The following is a 16,564-nucleotide window of genomic DNA, read 5'->3' on the forward strand; positions in this document are numbered from 1 at the left end:
GAAGACCACTTTTGTGATCTTGGAGATTCTATGATCATAACATGTAGTCCTGAATGTGCTGTGTAAATTGTAAGGAGACGACAGCCTTTGTGATTGGGACACAATTGTCTCAAGTGACAGGGCTCCGATATGGCCAGGACAGAGCTGTCAGGAGTTTATATTTCCTCCATAACCAAGATAACCAATCTGCTCAGCGTCTGACTGTCCATCCGGAGCAGAAAAGCCCTTCTCCTCTGAAGACCCTTGCTTCTGCAAGGTTCTGCCTTTAGTGGCTCTTTGGGTCCTCTGTGTAATTATGTCCTTCCGATCTGACTCAGGACCCATATCCTTCTCCTTCTAGCCGGAGACTTCCTCCCCCACACTCCCAGTTCCCACCCCGCCCTTCATCCCCATTCCTTTGACTTGTCAACCGCTTCGACCCACACACAAAAACAGGCTCAGCCTTAGCAGCAGCGGCACTTTAATTCCACAAAACTCAGAAAGCCAAAACTGATTAGAATACTTCCCAACAGGTGGGCTTCAAACCCAGCAACAATTCTACCTGAACTGAGGGCAGTGAGACACCTCCCACCTCACCCCCTCCGCCAAGAAACGTGCTCCTGTCAGCTCCACCCCGTGGCATTTTAGGGACCAGAGGGAAGAAGCAGGAGGTTATGCATTTGCAGATGTGCGCCCGGGCCTGCATGGTGTGTGGCCAAGGACCACTCGACCTCCGAAAGCCCCTGGAACTTGATATCTGATCACTGGAATCAGGACAGCCACAGCGGGCTGTGGCCACTTCCCCTCTCTTCTCATTACACGTGGGGGTCTGCCCCACGCCCCAGCAGAGATCTAAGGGCCTGTGTTCCCAAGGATGGCGGTCTAGCTAGGGAGAAGAGTCAGGAGGTACAGGGTAGCTACAGATGGCCAACTGAATAGAAGCAGAGCTACATCCCTTCCCACCAGGAAAATCTTTACAACTTCCCCATTCACACTCCGTATGCTTAGAATGGGCACAGGCCACCTAAATGCTTGTGGAAGAACCTCTAACGCACAGGCCTCCCCCACAGACGGCAGTCTCCGCCAGGGCTCCTTGAAGAATCCTTAGGGTCCTCCTGGACCCTGGCCTGGCCAGGTTAGGCATGGCCTCTCCTCTGTGCTCCTGGTCACTTGCATAGGGCCTCCAACACCTCCAGAGTGCGTCGGATATCTCGGACTTGGCGTGCCAGCCCCTGGACCGGTTGCAGAGCCCGTTCCAGCTCCTCGCAGCGCGCGAGCAAGGTGTACATGCCCTTGATGCTCATGTCCACGGCTTCGCCTAAGGAATCCACCGCGTCGCGGTAGGTCTGGATACAGCCCACGCTCAAGGCTGTCAGCTCCTGCACCGCACCCCCCAGCCCGCGAAGCAGACGGTCCACCCGGCCGCCCAGGTCGCGGCTCAGCCGCTCCAGATCCCGCAGCACGTCGGGGTCGATGGGAGGGATAGTGGGAGTGGGTGCGGGCGTCAGGCAGGGCCGCACAGAGGCGGGCGGAAGGGGCGGTGGGGCGCCACTCAATCGGATCTTGAGTTGGAGGTTGTTGGCGACAAAGTGGGTGAGGTCGCCGTGGCGGCTCACCGTGCCCTCGAGCTCTAAGGGGCTGGAGATGGTGGCGCGTCGTCCTCCGCCCGCGCCGGCCTCGCCACTGGCGGAGGCTCCCCCTCCGCCGCACGCCCCACTCAGCCCGTCCAGGCTGCGGCTGTCCTGGAGGCGGCTGGGGAACGAGCGGCCAGCCCGACCCGCCGCCGCCGCCGCCTCCTCCTCTTCGTTGGGCTCTTCACTCTCCTGCAGCGGCGGCTCCACGTTCATCTCGACGCCGCCCGGGCTCCCCCGACGGCAGACGCTCGGGGCGGAAGGCTGGTTCTCGCTGGGCTCCGGCTCCCGGTGGCAGGAGGACGGGGGCGGGGCGTGCTCGGAACCCGCGGGCCCCCGGAGACCCCCGGCCCGTGACGGCGTCGCCCGGAGGCCCGGCTGGACCTCGCAAGCGTCTAGCTCCGGCCGGTGGACGATGCTGCCGCTCGACGTCTTCGGGGACGCTCGCGGGTGACGGCTCGCGACCCCAACGTTCGCAGCCTCTTCCTCCCCGGACCCCCGCACGACGGAGGGCGGCTTCGAGGGCGTTCGGACCGGCTTGTGGCTGAAAACCGCGGCCTGAGGGTCGGCTGCCGCCGAAAGCTCCGGTTCCGGCCCGGGCCGCCCCCGGCCGGCCTCCATACTGCGGGTGGGGGGCCGGAACCTCAAGTGGCTCGCGGGGCTCCGCGGCAGCGGCGGCGCCTTTAAGGGGCGTTGGCGGAGAAGCTCCGATTGGCAGCCGGCTGAGACAGGGACGGACAGGAAGGACTCTGTGATTGGTCGCCGCCCCAGGAAGTTCCGGACGAAGAGGCGTTATTGAGCCGCGGAGCGCACGTGAAAGCCAGTCGGGTAGCCGCTAGGTGACCGCTGTGCTTGTGGCCCGCCCTTTCGGGAAGTTGAAGGGGCAGATCTGAAACCCCCCCCCCCCCCCCCGAGTCCCGCGGGGGCGGAGCCAGACTCTAGGTCCGCAGCGGTGTGGTCCAGAATCGCACCCAGCTGGGGAGCGTTCTTGGGATTTCAGGGGGTTCTTGGGATGGGAGTACGTTCTACCCTTGAGACGTGGACAGGCCGGGTCGTTGGACCACTGTGGACAGAGTTGCAGCAAGGCCTGTGGACTTAAATGTCCTTTTGTCCCTCGCCGGCCCCCTGTCCCCTCTGCGTAGAGCCTTCTCTCATTAGAGGATAATACGTGATTTTGTCACAAAAGGAAATATTCAACAGATGAAAAGATGAGACATTTTTATAAGCACTCTGCGGGAAATAAAGGGCTGTGATGGAGAGTAAGTAGTACTAGTGGGATGAGGCCTCGGTCGGGCAAGGCCTCTCTGATGGGAAGACTCAAAGAACCGTCCAGAGCACCAGAGCCATCTTGCAGGCAGAGGGAAGAGCGGCTACCCTAAACCTAAAGAGGTTTGAAACAAACAAGAAGCGTCAGGGCGCGGGGTTGGGGACACTGGGCTAAAATAAACGAGAAGGAAGAAGATTTCCAAGATCGAGACCAAGATTCAGGCAGCTGCCACATCTGGCAGGGCATTGTAGTTTCTGTAGAGGGTGGAGATTTTCTCCAAAGGCAAATTGTTGGTAGAAAAGTTGTCAGCTGCAAAACACAACCAAAGTTCTGGGTCCCTTATGTTTAACAAAACAAATTATTAATATATTTTTCCTTGGCTTATAATAGATGTGATTGCTGTTGCTTTTGAAACGGAATCCTATGTGAAAAGTTTGTACAATCACTGCTGATAACCATTGCAGAATCTTTCCTTTCCCTTTTAGTCAGCACCAACGTTGACCTTTGCAGTCCCCTCCACCCTGACTGTCCTTGTGGTCTTCCTCGCTATTCTCTCTCTCTCTCCCTCCTTCCCTCCCTTCCTCCCTCCCTTCCTCGCTCCCTCCTCACGCTCTCTTTTTAATACAGGGTTTCTCTGTACAACAGCACTGGCTGTCCAGGGACTTGCTTTGTAGACCAGGCTGGCCTTGAACTCAGATCCCCCTGCCTCTGCCTCCCCAGTGCTGGGATTAAAAGCGTGCACCACCACAGCCCGGCTTTTGCAAGTCTTTTGAGTTCTTTTTTCTTTTTAAAAAACATAATCCAAGGAATCGTAAAACATGCCAGAGGTGTGTCTTGCCACCACCAAAATGGGTTTTAAATTCAAATAATATGACATTTGGTGTGACAATTAGTGTACATCTGCAGAATCTTTCCCTAATAGATTTTTTTTTATTAAAAATATTTTATAACAATATTTTAATTGTGTTTTCCCTCCCCAACTCCTCCCAGATCCTTCCGACCTCCCTACCTACCCAACTTTATACTCTCTCTCCTTTAAAAATAAAAGCAATTGTGCTCTCTTTGGCAGCACATATACTAAAATTGGAACGATACAGAGAAGATTAGCATGGCCCCTGTGCAAGGATGACACGCAAATTCATGAAGTGTTCCATATTTTAAAATAAATAAAAATAAATGCAATCTGGGTGATGGTGGCACACACCTTTAACCCCAGCATTTCAAAGGCGGAGGCAGGTGAATCTCTGTGAGTATGAGGCCAGACTGGTCTACAGAGTGAGTTCCAGGACAGCCAGGACTACGCAAAGAAACGCTGTCTCAAAAAACCTAAATAAATAAATAAATAAATAAATGAATGAATGAATGAATGAATGAATGGGAATTGGGTGCATGTACCAACATGCCAAGCGAACTTGTTTTGTTTTGTTTTTTTTTTGCTTCACAATGTTGCCAAAGTGTAACAACTATTTTTTACCTTCAATACAGCATTCAAAAACATGAAATATTTAAGACTTTATTATAAAATATACTTTGTGCTACATAATTTTTCTGAATTTAAGATAGGCTAGGCTAAGCATGTTTCACAAACTATTAGATGCATTTTTGGCATATGGTATTTTTAAAACAACATTCAAATTTGGAAAATTGAAGGAAATCAGGCTACATGGTTTCTTCAGATTCTAATTGTGTATGGGTGTTTTGCCTGCATATATGTGTACCATATTTGCATGCATATATGTGTACCATGCCTAGTGCCTGCAGAGGCTAGAAAGCTCCAGATTCCCCAGGACTGGAGTTACAGATGGTTGGAAGCTGACATGTGGGTGCTGGGAATTGAACCCAGGTCCTCTGGAAGAGCAGCCAGTGCTCCTAACTGCTGAGCCATCTCTCCAGCTCTGTTTGGGTTGTTGTTTTAACTTTATGTTTCGGCTACATGTATGTGCACCACATGTATGCCTGGTTTTGCCTGTGGAGGCCAGAAGAGGGGTCAGAGTCCCTAGAACAGGGGTTGGGGACAGTTGTGAACCACCCTCCCCCTCCCCCAACACATACACAGATACACAAACAAAACCGAGCCAACGACAGGGACCAAATCAAGAAGCAGGCTAAAGAGCCGGGGGAGGCAGGACCCTCCGGGAGTGGGCCCGGACCCAAGGGTGAGCAGCGACCTGGGCCAGCGGCAGCCGTTCTGACGGGTTATGCTTGAGCAGCTTGGAGATGAGGTCCTGGGCCCCCTCAGGCACAGAAGGGGGGAACTTCAGGTCCACCTGCAGGTAAGGGAGAAAGGTTCCGTCTGTGTTACCCTGACTACATCTGCCTTGACTACTCATTCGATCAAGAGATTTTTGCAAGCCCCAGAGGAGGCATTATTGACACTGGATGGCTGCTGGGGAAAGGAAGACATTTTCCTTTGGGAGTGTGGGTACAGGGAGTTGCTAGGGCTCATGCCGGTAGCAGTAGCTGGTCTCAGGGGGCTATAAAAAGAAAGAGTTCATGACATGAAGGTGGGTGGGGCAGGTGTTAGGAAAGGGGGGGGTAGATCTGCTCCAGAAACATTGTATATATGTATGAAATTGTCTGAGAAATAAGTATTTACAAAACAGGGAGACTTTGAAGAACCCTATAAGTCCACTCTGCTCACCCCAGACCTGGCTTCCACAGTACACAGAGCCAGGCAGGTATCCTACCTTGACAATCCGACGGTATGTCTCACTGTGGCTAGGGCTCTCGAAGGGTGGGTTCCCCACCATCAGTTCATAGCAGAGTACCCCGATGCACCATAGATCTACCATTTCGTTATGCATGCGCCCCTCAATCATCTCTGGAGGGAGATAGTCCAGGGTGCCACACATGGTCTTCCTCCTGGTGGGATGAGGGAAGTGGGTAGGGTCCCCAAAATCAGCTTCTCTTTTCTCTTTACTTGACAATAGGCAGCCCAGAGACCCCAGGATGCACTGGGGACGGGGGGAGTTGTCCATCTAAGTCAGACTGAGCATCTGGAGTAGGATGTAGTAGTGATATAAGCCAAAGTGTCAGAGATGGCCACACACTAATGGATTATCTTAATCTTTTTTTTTGCTTTTTGAGACAGGGTTTCTCTGTGTAGCCCTGGCTATCTGGAACTCACTCTGTAGATCAGGCTGGCCTCAGACTCAGAGATCGGCCTGCCTCCCAAGTACTAGGATTAAAGGCATGCGCCACCACTGCCCAGCTATCTTAATCTCAATAAATAAAAAAATAAAACAATCAGAGATGAGGACAATGCTCATTTCAAAGACAAAACAGAAAATATCTCTGATACCCACTGAGCATACACTACTTAAATAAGTCCAGATTATATTTTTTACTGTGTAATACCATGAATCTCTAAACAATGATGGGGTCACCGGATACTGTGATATACACCTCTAATCCCAGTACTTGGTAAGGCATTTTGTTTTGTTTCTTTTGAGACAGGGTCTCTTTATAATAAAGCCTTGGAGGACCTGGAACTCACTAGGTAGACCAGACCAGCCTTGACCTCAGAGAGACGCACCTACCATTGTCTCCCTAGGGCTGGATTGAAAGGCATGAACCACTATACTTAGCTTAATCCCAGCATTTGGGCAGCTGAGGCAAATTGTCAGTCTGAGGTCACCTTGGGCTACAGGGTAAAATCTTGTCTAAAATCTGGGAAGAAGGGGCTGGAGAGAGAGATAGCTCAGCAGGTAAGAGCACTGACTGCAGGACCCAGGTTCAATTCCCAGCACCCACATGGCAGTTCACAACTATAACTCCAAGATCTGACACCCTCACACAGATATACATGCAGACAAAACACCAACACACATAAATAAATTATTTAAAAAATGCTTATAAAAAGAAAAAAAAAACAGAACAAAACTGGGAGGGAAGAGGCCAGGCAGCAGCCGTGGTACACACCTTTAACCTCAACACTTGGGGGGCAGAGGCAGGTGGATCTCTATGAGTCTGAGGCCAGCCTTGTCTACAGAGTGGGTTCCAGGACAGCCAGGGTTACACAGAGAAACCCTGTCTCCAAAAACCAAAATAAAACAAGTTCAAAAACTGGGAAGAGGTTTTGAGGGATGTGTCTCAGGGAGAGAGCATGTGTCTGGCATAGGCAATGCCTGGATTCCATCCTCAACACTGTAAAACCAAACAAAACCAAATAAAATGTGACATGGGTAACCAGGCATGGCAGCGTAGGCCTGCAATACCAGACAAGCATTTGTGCCTGGGCCTTTAAGGACAGTCTGGGCAACACAGTGAGACCATATCTCCTTAAAATGAGATTGGCAGGGGTTAACTTGACATGGTGATACATACCTGTAATCCTACTATGTTTAGAGGTGAAGGCAAAGATGATCAGAAATTTACGGTTATCTTTGCCTATATAATGAGTTTGAAGCCATTCTGTGCTACATTGGACCCTGTCTCAATCAACCAATCAGTAGTGTGGGAGTTTTCACAGTGATGTAAAAGTGGGCCCACTCTATTTAATAGAAAAAGAGCAGAAAATTCAGGGCAGGAATTACTGGGTCACCTATTTCTGTAAAGATATCGCTATGATATTACATGGAGATAAACCTCATTCTGAGGAACAAGACACAGGAGAGTTTTATACAGAATGTCACAGTCTCACACCAGGGACAGCCCCCCAGTCCCACCATACCTCAGGGAAGGGGCGTGCACAGACCAGCCGAAGTCCGCAATCTTCAGCTCCCCCTGGAGACCTAACAGCAGATTCTCAGGTTTTATATCTCTGTGAATCACCTTCTTCTTGTGGCAGTACATCAGCGCATCCGACAGTTCCTCCATGATCTGCGAGGGTCCACAACACAAGGTCAACCAGGCCTTCACTTCCAGCCCCAGCCCCAGTCCCAGCCTCAAACCCCACACCGGGTCCTGACCGTGGCTGTCCGCTGCTCATCGAAAGTTCCGCTCTTCTGTAGTTCCTTGTAGAGCTCTCCCCTCGGGGCATATTCCAGTATCAAGTAGATCCTCCGGCGGTCATAGAAGTAGTTGTAGAGCCGAAGAATGTTGGGATGTCTGGGGCAAAGAGAAAGGAAGCTTTGGCTCGCATCTAGGAGACAGGACAGATGGCAGAGACCTAGATCAGGGTGGGAGCAGTAAGGAGGAGCTGGGCAGGTGGTCCAGGCGGACTACGACCGGGCTGGGATTGCACAAGTAGGAACGTGAGGTGATCAGGTTGGCAGAGGGGCCAGGGTCAGGGCCAGGGGTGAGCCGCATACTGCAGATGTGCCTGGATTTCGATCTCCCGGCGCAGCTGGTGCTCCACTCCCTCTTTCTCAATCTGAGACTTGAAGAGGATCTTGAGAGCCACGATGAAATGGCTTTTCTTCTCCCGAGCCAGGTACACATTTCCAAATTTGCCTTTGCCCAGAGGCCGTCCGATCTCAAAGTCATCAATAGTGAGGGACCGCCTGATTGGAAAAGTGGGGGGAAGGGAGCGAGCTCAGCGCTGGCTGCCTTAGACTCTCAAGGTGTTTGGTTTCTCTCATCAACCGTCTGCATTTCTCTCTATTCCTACGCCCCTTAACTCCCCCATTTCGGCTTGACCACTGCTCAAGTCCCCCTACCTGCTCTGGGGTACTTACACGGCAGTGGGGCCCCGACTGACATTTTCAGCCAACTTCTGGCCAGGGGCAGCTAAAGAGAGAGCAGGCATGTTGAGTTCCTCCTTTGACATTGTCCCCTTGCACCCTCCCTTAGGTTCTGGTCCCTTGGCCAATCCTCTCCCCACTGTCCCAGGTACCTGTGGACTGGACATTGGACCGGTTCATGAGGGCGGGTGCAGAGGTCACAGCAGGCTCCTTCCGCAGGACTCTCTGGGGCAGGGTGTTGAGGCCCGAATGAGACTGAGGAGCAAAGGGTGGGTCTGAGGGTGTCCCTGTCCCTGTGGCCTAGCCGGAATGTGCTACAAGCATCATTTCAGCTACTTGTTACAGGACCCCTCCACTCACAGTTCAAAGAACGACGGTGACACACCGTGGTTTGGCTACCTCGCCCCAAAGGGCTGCTCAGTGCTCCACAAGAAATGGGTTATTAAGAAACCCCAGCACTTAAGAGATGGAGGCTCCTGGTCAGGAGTTCAAGACCATCCTCAACAGTCAGTGCAAGGCCAGTCTGAGCTAAATAAGACCTTGTTTTAACATCACCTTCCCCACCAAAAAACCAACCAACCAACCAAACAACCAAAAAACAGCAAAGTAAACGAGTGAATGAAAAAACAACCCAAGACCAGGGGAAAAGATTCACTCTGACAGCTAACAATTCCCCTGGCCCTGGCCCAGGCCACCTTCTCAAGCCTGGCACAGTCCAAACTGGATAGCTCTACACACATCACCACATTCATCCAGGCTTACATGAGCTGAGCTCATGAAGCCGCAACACCAGTATTTAATCCTTTATAATAACAGACCAGAGGGATACTGACAACCTTGGGCCACTTCTTCCCTTTCAAACTTGTCTGAGTTCTTCTGGTCGTGACCAAGGTACACGGAACAGCGGTGTCTCATTCAGACTCCACTTGTCAGTTTTACCCGGTGAGTGCTCCGTGCGGGAAGAAACTGGGACAAGGAAGCCTACGGACTGTCCAGGATGCCCAGGTCCCACCGACAGGGAACAGACTGTGAAGGGCTCTTCATTTTGGAGGAGGGCACAGGGTCCCGTTATTTTACCAAGCTCATTAGAGGTGTGCAGTATCGTGCTTACTAGCTCATTTCTTCAGCCAAGAGAAGGCCCCAGTGTGCCTACAAACCTCCCCAATGATACCAGTATAGACTGGCCCATGTGTTAATACACACACACACACACACACACACACACACACACACACACACACACACACTTCAAATCTATTTGGATCCTTAGTTCCAACCACTCATTAAGATAAATCCCAGGCTGGAGTGTACCTCCATGGTACCTCAAAAACGTGAGGCTCTGGGTTTGATATCCAGCCTCACAAACATTTAGACAGACCATCCTGGGCCTTTGACCCGGTAACTTTCTATTCTATTCTAATTTCCGTGCAGTTAATTTTCTCACACTAGAGGGTGGGATTCATGGTCTGAAAGCACAACGCTGCTGCTTGCTCAGTCCCAGTTATTATCGGTCTGTGACAAGCAGGCTCAGCTCTGCAGAAGCCCTCAGGCTCAGGTCGGCCCCATCGGAAACCACAAGCCTGCATGTGATCAGACGGGGCTCTGCCAGCCAACTCCTGGGGAAGCCGTCGGAAGCGCTCGGAGGACGGCCATCTGCAGGGCCCGACGTCGGACTCCAAGGCCTGGCCTTCCGGGAGGTGGGGCGAGGAGTGCGGCCAGGACCTTACCGTCTGCGAGCCGTAGGGCCACGGGTAGGCGTTCTCCTTCTGGGCCATTCTCAAGAGGAAGAGCCGCAGGAGCGCGGGGCGGAGAGGGAGGCAGCGGCGAGCGAGGCAGGAGGTGCAGAGGCCGATCTGCGGGGAGGGCGAGCGGAAGGAAGCGAATTGGCACGCAGGCCGAGGGAGGCCGGGGCGCACCCCCGCGCCCCTCTCCGCACCCCTCCCGTTAGGCGGCCCGGCAGGCACGTGGCCCGCCCAACGGAGCCCGACCCCGTGGGTCACCTGCGCCCTCCGGAGCCCACGATCCCCACTCGGCGCCGGCTGGGCGGAGGAACTGCCCCGCAGCTCCGTGACCCCGGCACGTTCAAATCTCCCGCTCTGAGCCCATTGGCTGAGCTGCACCCAAACCCACTCTCATTGGCTACGATTCTTGTGACGTAACTCGTTGAGGTGCAAAACAAATTTAAAAAAAAAAGGGTGCGGCTTAAGAGGCTGGTTTCTCTAGGTTGAGGCTGGGTCCCAAGATCCTCACAACTTCTGTTTTCTCGCTTATAAAAAAAAAACCTGAATATTTAAACGGGGCAGCGGTGGTGCACGCCTTTAATCCCCAGATCTCAGGAGGCAGAGACGGGGATCCGAGAGTTCGAGGCCAGCCTGGTCTACAGAGCGAGTGTGTGTGTGTGTGTGTGTGTGTGTGTGTGTGTGTGTGTGTGTGTGTGTGTGTGTGTGTGTGTGTGTGTGTGTGTGTGTGTAAAACCTTTGTTTTCTGCCAGATGGAGAGAGACTAATGCCAACACCATTGGTTAAACTGTCTGGTTTACCTCGGGAGGCAGAGGCAGGCAGATCTCTGTGAGTTCGAGGCCAGCCTGGTCTACAGAGCGAATTCCAGGACAACCAGGCCTAGACAGAGAAGCCCTGTCTCGAATAAAACCAAAACCAAAACCAAACCAAACCAAAACTGTGTGGTCCGCAGGAGAATTAAATGCTGCCCTGAATATAATCTTTGTATGTCCTCTTTAAATATCCTTGGTGTATTGTCTGTGGACTGACCCATGTGATCCAAACCCAGAGTGCGCAGGTCCCTGACATAAACAGGCATAATATTGTATATGACACAGTATTTGCATTGTCTGTAGTTCTTTCCGGCTCTGGCTAACCCCCAGCTCACCTAACTACCTAATGCTACGGAAATGCTGAGAAACAGCAGTAAGCTCCTGTGAGGGAGCGTGATGCAGGGAGTCAATCCAGATGCAATCTCTTAGATGAGATGGGCGGATGCGTGGGTTAGACAGACAGACAGACAAGCAGTTTGTTGAATCCATGGTTGTAGAATTCATGACTATGGACCTGTATTTCTGGGCCCTCTATTCTCCTTGTCCGTTTTGTGTTTGAGTTTTGTTTGAGACAAAGTCTCTCTGTTCAGATCAGGTTGGCCTCCAAGTCACTATGCAGCCCAGGCTGGCCTGGAACTTCTGACCCTGTCACCACAGCTTCCCGAGTACTTGGATTACAAGCACACACTACCAGCTTGTTTATTCCATCACTGTTTTCTTTTTAAACGTCCTTCAAGTTCCTAGAAAGCTTTTGGCGGTGGATCTTCCTGTGCTGCTTCCCAGAGAGCTGTGGTGTGTGAAGGCAGACCCCCAAACCAGCGTGTTCTACATTCTTTGGCTAGGCCCACTCAAAACCCACTCTCCTGCGAATGTTTTGTTTGTGCAGGATTACTATTTTGTTCCTAAAGATCCTTTAATGTTTCTAACTCTAACATCAGGCTTGTAATTCCGGCACTCTGGAGCCTGAGGCAGGAGGATTGCCAGGAGTTCCAGGCTACACTGGGAGCCATTTACTCAAAGAAAAAGTAAATAAGTTTTCAAATTCTATAAAGTAGCAGTTCCCACTGAGTAAACTCTTGACTTTCATTCCATCTCTTGAGTAATGGTAAATGTGGATTCTTCTGGCCAAGTGGCCTTGAGGGTGGCTACTGTCTCAGCGCCTGTGACTAAGGGCCTGGTCTGTCACAGACAGGACAAGGCGGAGGGAGTGAGGCAGGCGAAGGAGCCCAGATTCTGGTGGGCATGGCATCTTTGTGCGGGGAGTGTTCTGAGCCCAGAGTCCTCACCAGGAACCCTGCCCCACTGACAAAGGTGTTGCTTGTGGAGCAAAGACGTGCCAGGATGTGAAGCCATGTCTATGTGGGAAGACAAGGCTTGTGTGTGTGTGTGGGGGGGTGGGGGTGTATGTGGTGTGGGGGGGTGTGTGGTGTGTGTGTGGTATGTGTATGTGTGTGTTGTGGTGTGTGTGTGGTATGTGATGTGTGTGGTGTGTTTGTGTTGTGTGGTGTGTGTGGTGTGTGTGTGTGGCGTGTGTGTGGTATGTGTATATGTGTGTTGTGTGTGTTGTGTGTGTATGTATTGTGTGTGTGTTGTGTGTGTATGTATTGTGTGTGTGTTGTGTGTGTGTATGGTGTGTGGTGTGTGTTGTGTGTGTATGGTGTGTGTGTTGTGTATGGTGTGTGTATTGTGTGTGTGTGTTGTGTGTGTATGGTGTGTGTTGTGTGTTGTGTGTGTATGGTGTGTGTGTTGTGTGTGTGTTGTGTATGGTGTGTGTGTGTTGTGTGTTGTGTGTGTATAGTGTGTGTTGTGTATGGTGTGTGTATTGTGTGTGTGTTGTGTGTGTATGGTGTGTGTGTTGTGTGTGTGTGTTGTGTATGGTGTGTGTGTTGTGTGTGTTGTGTATGGTGTGTGTGTTGTGTATGGTGTGTGTGTTGTGTATGTGTTGTGTGTTGTGTGTGTATGGTGTGTGTGTTGTGTGTGTGTTGTGTATGGTGTGTGTGTTGTGTATGTGTTGTGTGTTGTGTGTGTATGGTGTGTGTGTTGTGTGTGTGTTGTGTATGGTGTGTGTGTGTTGTGTGTGTATGGTGTGTGTGTTGTGTGTGTATGGTGTGTGTGTTGTGTATGGTGTGTGTATTGTGTGTGTGTGTTGTGTGTGTATGGTGCGTGGTGTGTGTTGTGTGTATATGGTATGTGTGTTGTGTGTGTGTTGTGTATGGTGTGTGTGTTGTGTGTTGTGTGTATAGTGTGTGTGTTGTGTATGATGTGTGTGTTGTGTATGGTGTGTGTGTTGTGTATGTGTTGTGTGGTGTGTGTATGGTGTGTGTGTTGTGTGTGTATGGTGTGTGTGTGTGTGGGTGTGGTGTGTGTGTGGTGTGTGTGTGTTGTGTGTGCATGGTGTGTGTGTGTGTGTGTTGTGTATGTGTTGTGTGTGTGTGTTGTGTATGGTGTGTGTGTTGTGTGTGTGTTGTGTGTGTGTTGTGTGTTGTGTGTGTATGGTGTGTGTGTTGTGTGTGTTGTGTATGGTGTGTGTGTGTTGTGTGTTGTGTGTGTATAGTGTGTGTTGTGTATGGTGTGTGTATTGTGTGTGTGTTGTGTGTGTATGGTGTGTGTGTTGTGTGTGTGTGTTGTGTATGGTGTGTGTGTTGTGTGTGTTGTGTATGGTGTGTGTGTTGTGTGTGTGTTGTGTGTGTGTTGTGTATGGTGTGTGTGTGTGTGTGTGTGTGTGTGTGTGTGTGTGTGTGTGTGTGGGAGGAGGTGGGTTGGGCCAGAAGCATTCGCTCGCTTGGGTTTCTCTTTCACTTCTTTCTTGCTTTTGTTCTGCTTTTCCCCCTTTAAAAACAAACTGAAGGTAGCGAAAATGTCCATGGCTCCGAGGGAGCAGCGTGGAGAGGAGCATCCTTTATGTGCGATACTCTGCGTTCTATCCAAAGTTCATCAGGGATGACGGAAAGTACGTTTAGACTTTGGTCCCACCCACAGCGGCTCGCTCACGCCTGTCATCCCAGCTCTTCCGAGGCAGAGGCCGGAGGATCACTGAAGCACAGGCCCATTTGGTTCACACAGTAAGTTCCAAGCCAGGATTACAAATAAAATAAATACAACAAAACAAAAAAAATGGAATTTTATTTTATTTTTAACTTTTCAAGGTTTTTTTTAAATAGTCAAATGCTGAGTCTGGTTCATTCCACTCCTTCACTGCCACACCAGGGCGCAGGGACCGCTTCAGCTTTCCTGCTTCTCCTTGTCTGTGATGACAGGATGCAAAGACTCCTGCGGCACGGCGAACCTCCAACTCCACATTATCTTCTTGATCTTGACGGATTGGGCATCCTTCTGCCGGGCTGTGAGCAGAAAGCCCTTGATTTCCTCAGTTTTCTGAGGTATGGCTCTGGGCGGTCCACACTGGCGACTGCACCCAAAACACATAGCAGCGAGACTTTAATTTTAAATATAACAACACTGGGGGGTGGGAGGAAGTTCACTTAGGCTTGAAAAAGGTTCACAGCCCCTTAAAATCACTAGGACAGCTAAGAAAAACCTTTAACCAAAAACTGAGACTCCAGGAATTCACGTCACAGATCTTGTTCAGTAAAGGCAAAGGAAATGATATGACCTGGGAGCGAACGCCTGTAAAGTCGGTTCTTGGGAGTTGCAGACAGCAAGATCAAGAGTTCAAGATCAGCTACCTAGGGCTCTCGGGCCAGCCTGGGCTACAGGAGAACTCAAGAAAAGACAAAAACCCCAACAATCGCCCCCAACTCCAAATCAACATACCAAACGAACCAGCAAAAAGGCGACCCTGGTGGCAGCATTTTAAATAGTAAGAACAAGTGCAGATAACTAGAGAGCTAAATGTCCAACCTCAGAAGAATTGCGTAATACTTTACACAAGTGTCATAAAATTTTAGGTTGTCGCTCCAATCCTAAGGAATATATAATTGTATTTTTCATACAGATGTTGAGTAAAAATAAGGGACAAACTTGTGGGCCCCACCCGTAAACATAAATGGAAAGATCTAAAGCGAAAACAGCGGTTTGGGATAATGTAATTAAAAACAATATTATTGTTTTTAAAGTGATTAACTATTGCTACAGGTTTTCCGAAAAAAGAACATTTACTGCCTTAAATAGATTTTCTGAACAAGAGTTGGGCGACTGTCATTAACAATTACTGTTAGGATATCTATTTATTAAAGTAAAGGGCATGGCTATTTTGACAGAAACCGGAAAAAGGCGTTAAAATTTTGACCCGAATTTTGACCCGAATTCACAGCGTCTAGGAGAGAAAAAGTGTGAATGTAGTAGAGCAGAAAGGAAGGGGTTCTTCTGTAAAGGCACACATAACCAGAAAATAAGTACAGCCGATGACCCCGACGTGATTTGAACACGCAACCTTCTGATCTGGAGTCAGACGCGCTACCGTTGCGCCACGAGGCCTCCGTGCGCCCTGGGGTTGATGGGCCCGGTGAACAGAAGCCTCCTCCGCAGCGAGCACGGCCGATTTCTCCTCGGGATGGATCTCCGGCTTTGCTCACACGGTTCCCAGACCGAGGGAGGCTCGCGCTCACACGGAAATCAACCACGGTTAAACGATGGGATGGGCTTATGCATCTTTGACGGAAAGGCAAATTCATTAGCCTTGGGCCATACTAAGCTCATTCAGAAAAGCGACTTCAACGTTTGGAACGACGGTCTTCTTTTTTTATTTTCCTAGAGATGTCATTATGTTGTCACTGACTCCTAAACAGAGTTTTACACTTAATCCCAGATGTGTTAATGACAAAAAAAAAATTAGTTTCTCTGGATTCTGTTTTTCTTACTCGTACTTTCGGTATAATCACGAATTTGACATAATGACATCAAAAATACGCATGGAGATGAATATAAATTGGATCGCAGCGAGGACTACTAGCGTCTGCGTTGGTGGTATAGTGGTGAGCATAGCTGCCTTCCAAGCAGTTGACCCGGGTTCGATTCCCGGCCAACGCAGTTGGACTTTTTTTTTTCTTTTTTTTTCCCCTTCCCTTTTCTTCCCCTCCTCCCCGCACCTCCTCCTGGGCCAAATAGATGGTGGGTATAAATATCCAGAGGAACCTTTCCTTCCAAGTCCGCGGAGACCTGCCTGCTCACCACTCTGCCACAACCCCGGTCGTTGGCCAGGGTCCTGCCCTGTGTCCTGTATGCTTTCCCGGGTGTGTGCACTCGGTCCGCCGGAACCACAGACACTGCTCGGGTGGCGATGCAAATCCTGACCCAGATGCCCCGGGGGCCAAAGCAAAGGTTGAATCACCTGGTCTCTACATTCGGGAGCAGCAGCAGCTCGCCGAAGTTTACGACTGGCAATGCCTAGTGTCTCCTCGAAGTGTATGAAAGTTAACAAAAAGTACTGCCAGCTCTCCCCGTCGGGGAATCGAACCCCGGTCTCCCGCGTGACAGGCGGGGATACTCACCACTATACTAACGAGGACTGAGCTGTACCAGCGCTTCTCCAGATCCCTGATCTGGGTTCCAG

General features: G+C 50.7%; 2 protein-coding genes, 4 non-coding genes and 1 pseudogene across 7 annotated transcripts; 2 read left to right on the top strand and 5 right to left on the bottom strand.

The window, feature by feature from the left end:
* Positions 1 to 443: 443 nt before the first annotated feature.
* Borcs6 (BLOC-1 related complex subunit 6) lies at positions 444 to 2,504 on the bottom strand. Its single transcript, XM_052757985.1, has one exon. It carries the CDS (start codon positions 2,229 to 2,231, stop codon positions 1,146 to 1,148), a length of 1,086 nt encoding a protein of 361 aa, XP_052613945.1. The 5' UTR covers positions 2,232 to 2,504; the 3' UTR covers positions 444 to 1,145.
* Positions 2,505 to 3,930: 1,426 nt separating this feature from the next.
* Positions 3,931 to 4,037, top strand: LOC128123619 (U6 spliceosomal RNA). Its single transcript, XR_008222777.1, has one exon. It is a non-coding gene; the product is annotated as a U6 spliceosomal RNA (small nuclear RNA).
* A 337-nt stretch (positions 4,038 to 4,374) lies between these two features.
* On the bottom strand, positions 4,375 to 10,587 carry Aurkb (aurora kinase B). Of its 2 annotated transcripts, XM_052757986.1 has the most exons (9): positions 10,502 to 10,587; positions 10,229 to 10,354; positions 8,654 to 8,756; positions 8,496 to 8,547; positions 8,130 to 8,321; positions 7,788 to 7,926; positions 7,550 to 7,698; positions 5,565 to 5,739; positions 4,375 to 5,144 (listed from the first exon to the last, which is right to left on the bottom strand). In XM_052757986.1, exons 2-9 carry the CDS (start codon positions 10,274 to 10,276, stop codon positions 4,983 to 4,985), a joined length of 1,020 nt encoding a protein of 339 aa, XP_052613946.1. In that variant the 5' UTR covers positions 10,277 to 10,354; positions 10,502 to 10,587; the 3' UTR covers positions 4,375 to 4,982. The 2 variants fall into 2 exon arrangements, with proteins under 2 accessions (XP_052613946.1, XP_052613947.1); XM_052757987.1 differs by lacking the exons at positions 8,130 to 8,321; positions 8,496 to 8,547; positions 8,654 to 8,756; positions 10,229 to 10,354; positions 10,502 to 10,587 and having other exon boundaries at positions 7,775 to 7,858.
* Positions 10,588 to 14,155: 3,568 nt separating this feature from the next.
* Positions 14,156 to 16,026, bottom strand: LOC128122492 (60S ribosomal protein L38-like; annotated as a pseudogene).
* On the bottom strand, positions 15,418 to 15,489 carry Trnaw-cca (transfer RNA tryptophan (anticodon CCA)). Its single transcript has one exon. It is a non-coding gene; the product is annotated as a tRNA-Trp (tRNA).
* Positions 15,970 to 16,041, top strand: Trnag-ucc (transfer RNA glycine (anticodon UCC)). Its single transcript has one exon. It is a non-coding gene; the product is annotated as a tRNA-Gly (tRNA).
* A 406-nt stretch (positions 16,042 to 16,447) lies between these two features.
* On the bottom strand, positions 16,448 to 16,519 carry Trnad-guc (transfer RNA aspartic acid (anticodon GUC)). Its single transcript has one exon. It is a non-coding gene; the product is annotated as a tRNA-Asp (tRNA).
* Positions 16,520 to 16,564: the final 45 nt, after the last annotated feature.

This window comes from Peromyscus californicus, unplaced genomic scaffold, assembly GCF_007827085.1.
Source record: "Peromyscus californicus insignis strain IS unplaced genomic scaffold, ASM782708v3 Scaffold_3__1_contigs__length_106647218, whole genome shotgun sequence".
In the NCBI taxonomy this organism is placed as follows: Eukaryota; Metazoa; Chordata; class Mammalia; order Rodentia; family Cricetidae; genus Peromyscus; species Peromyscus californicus.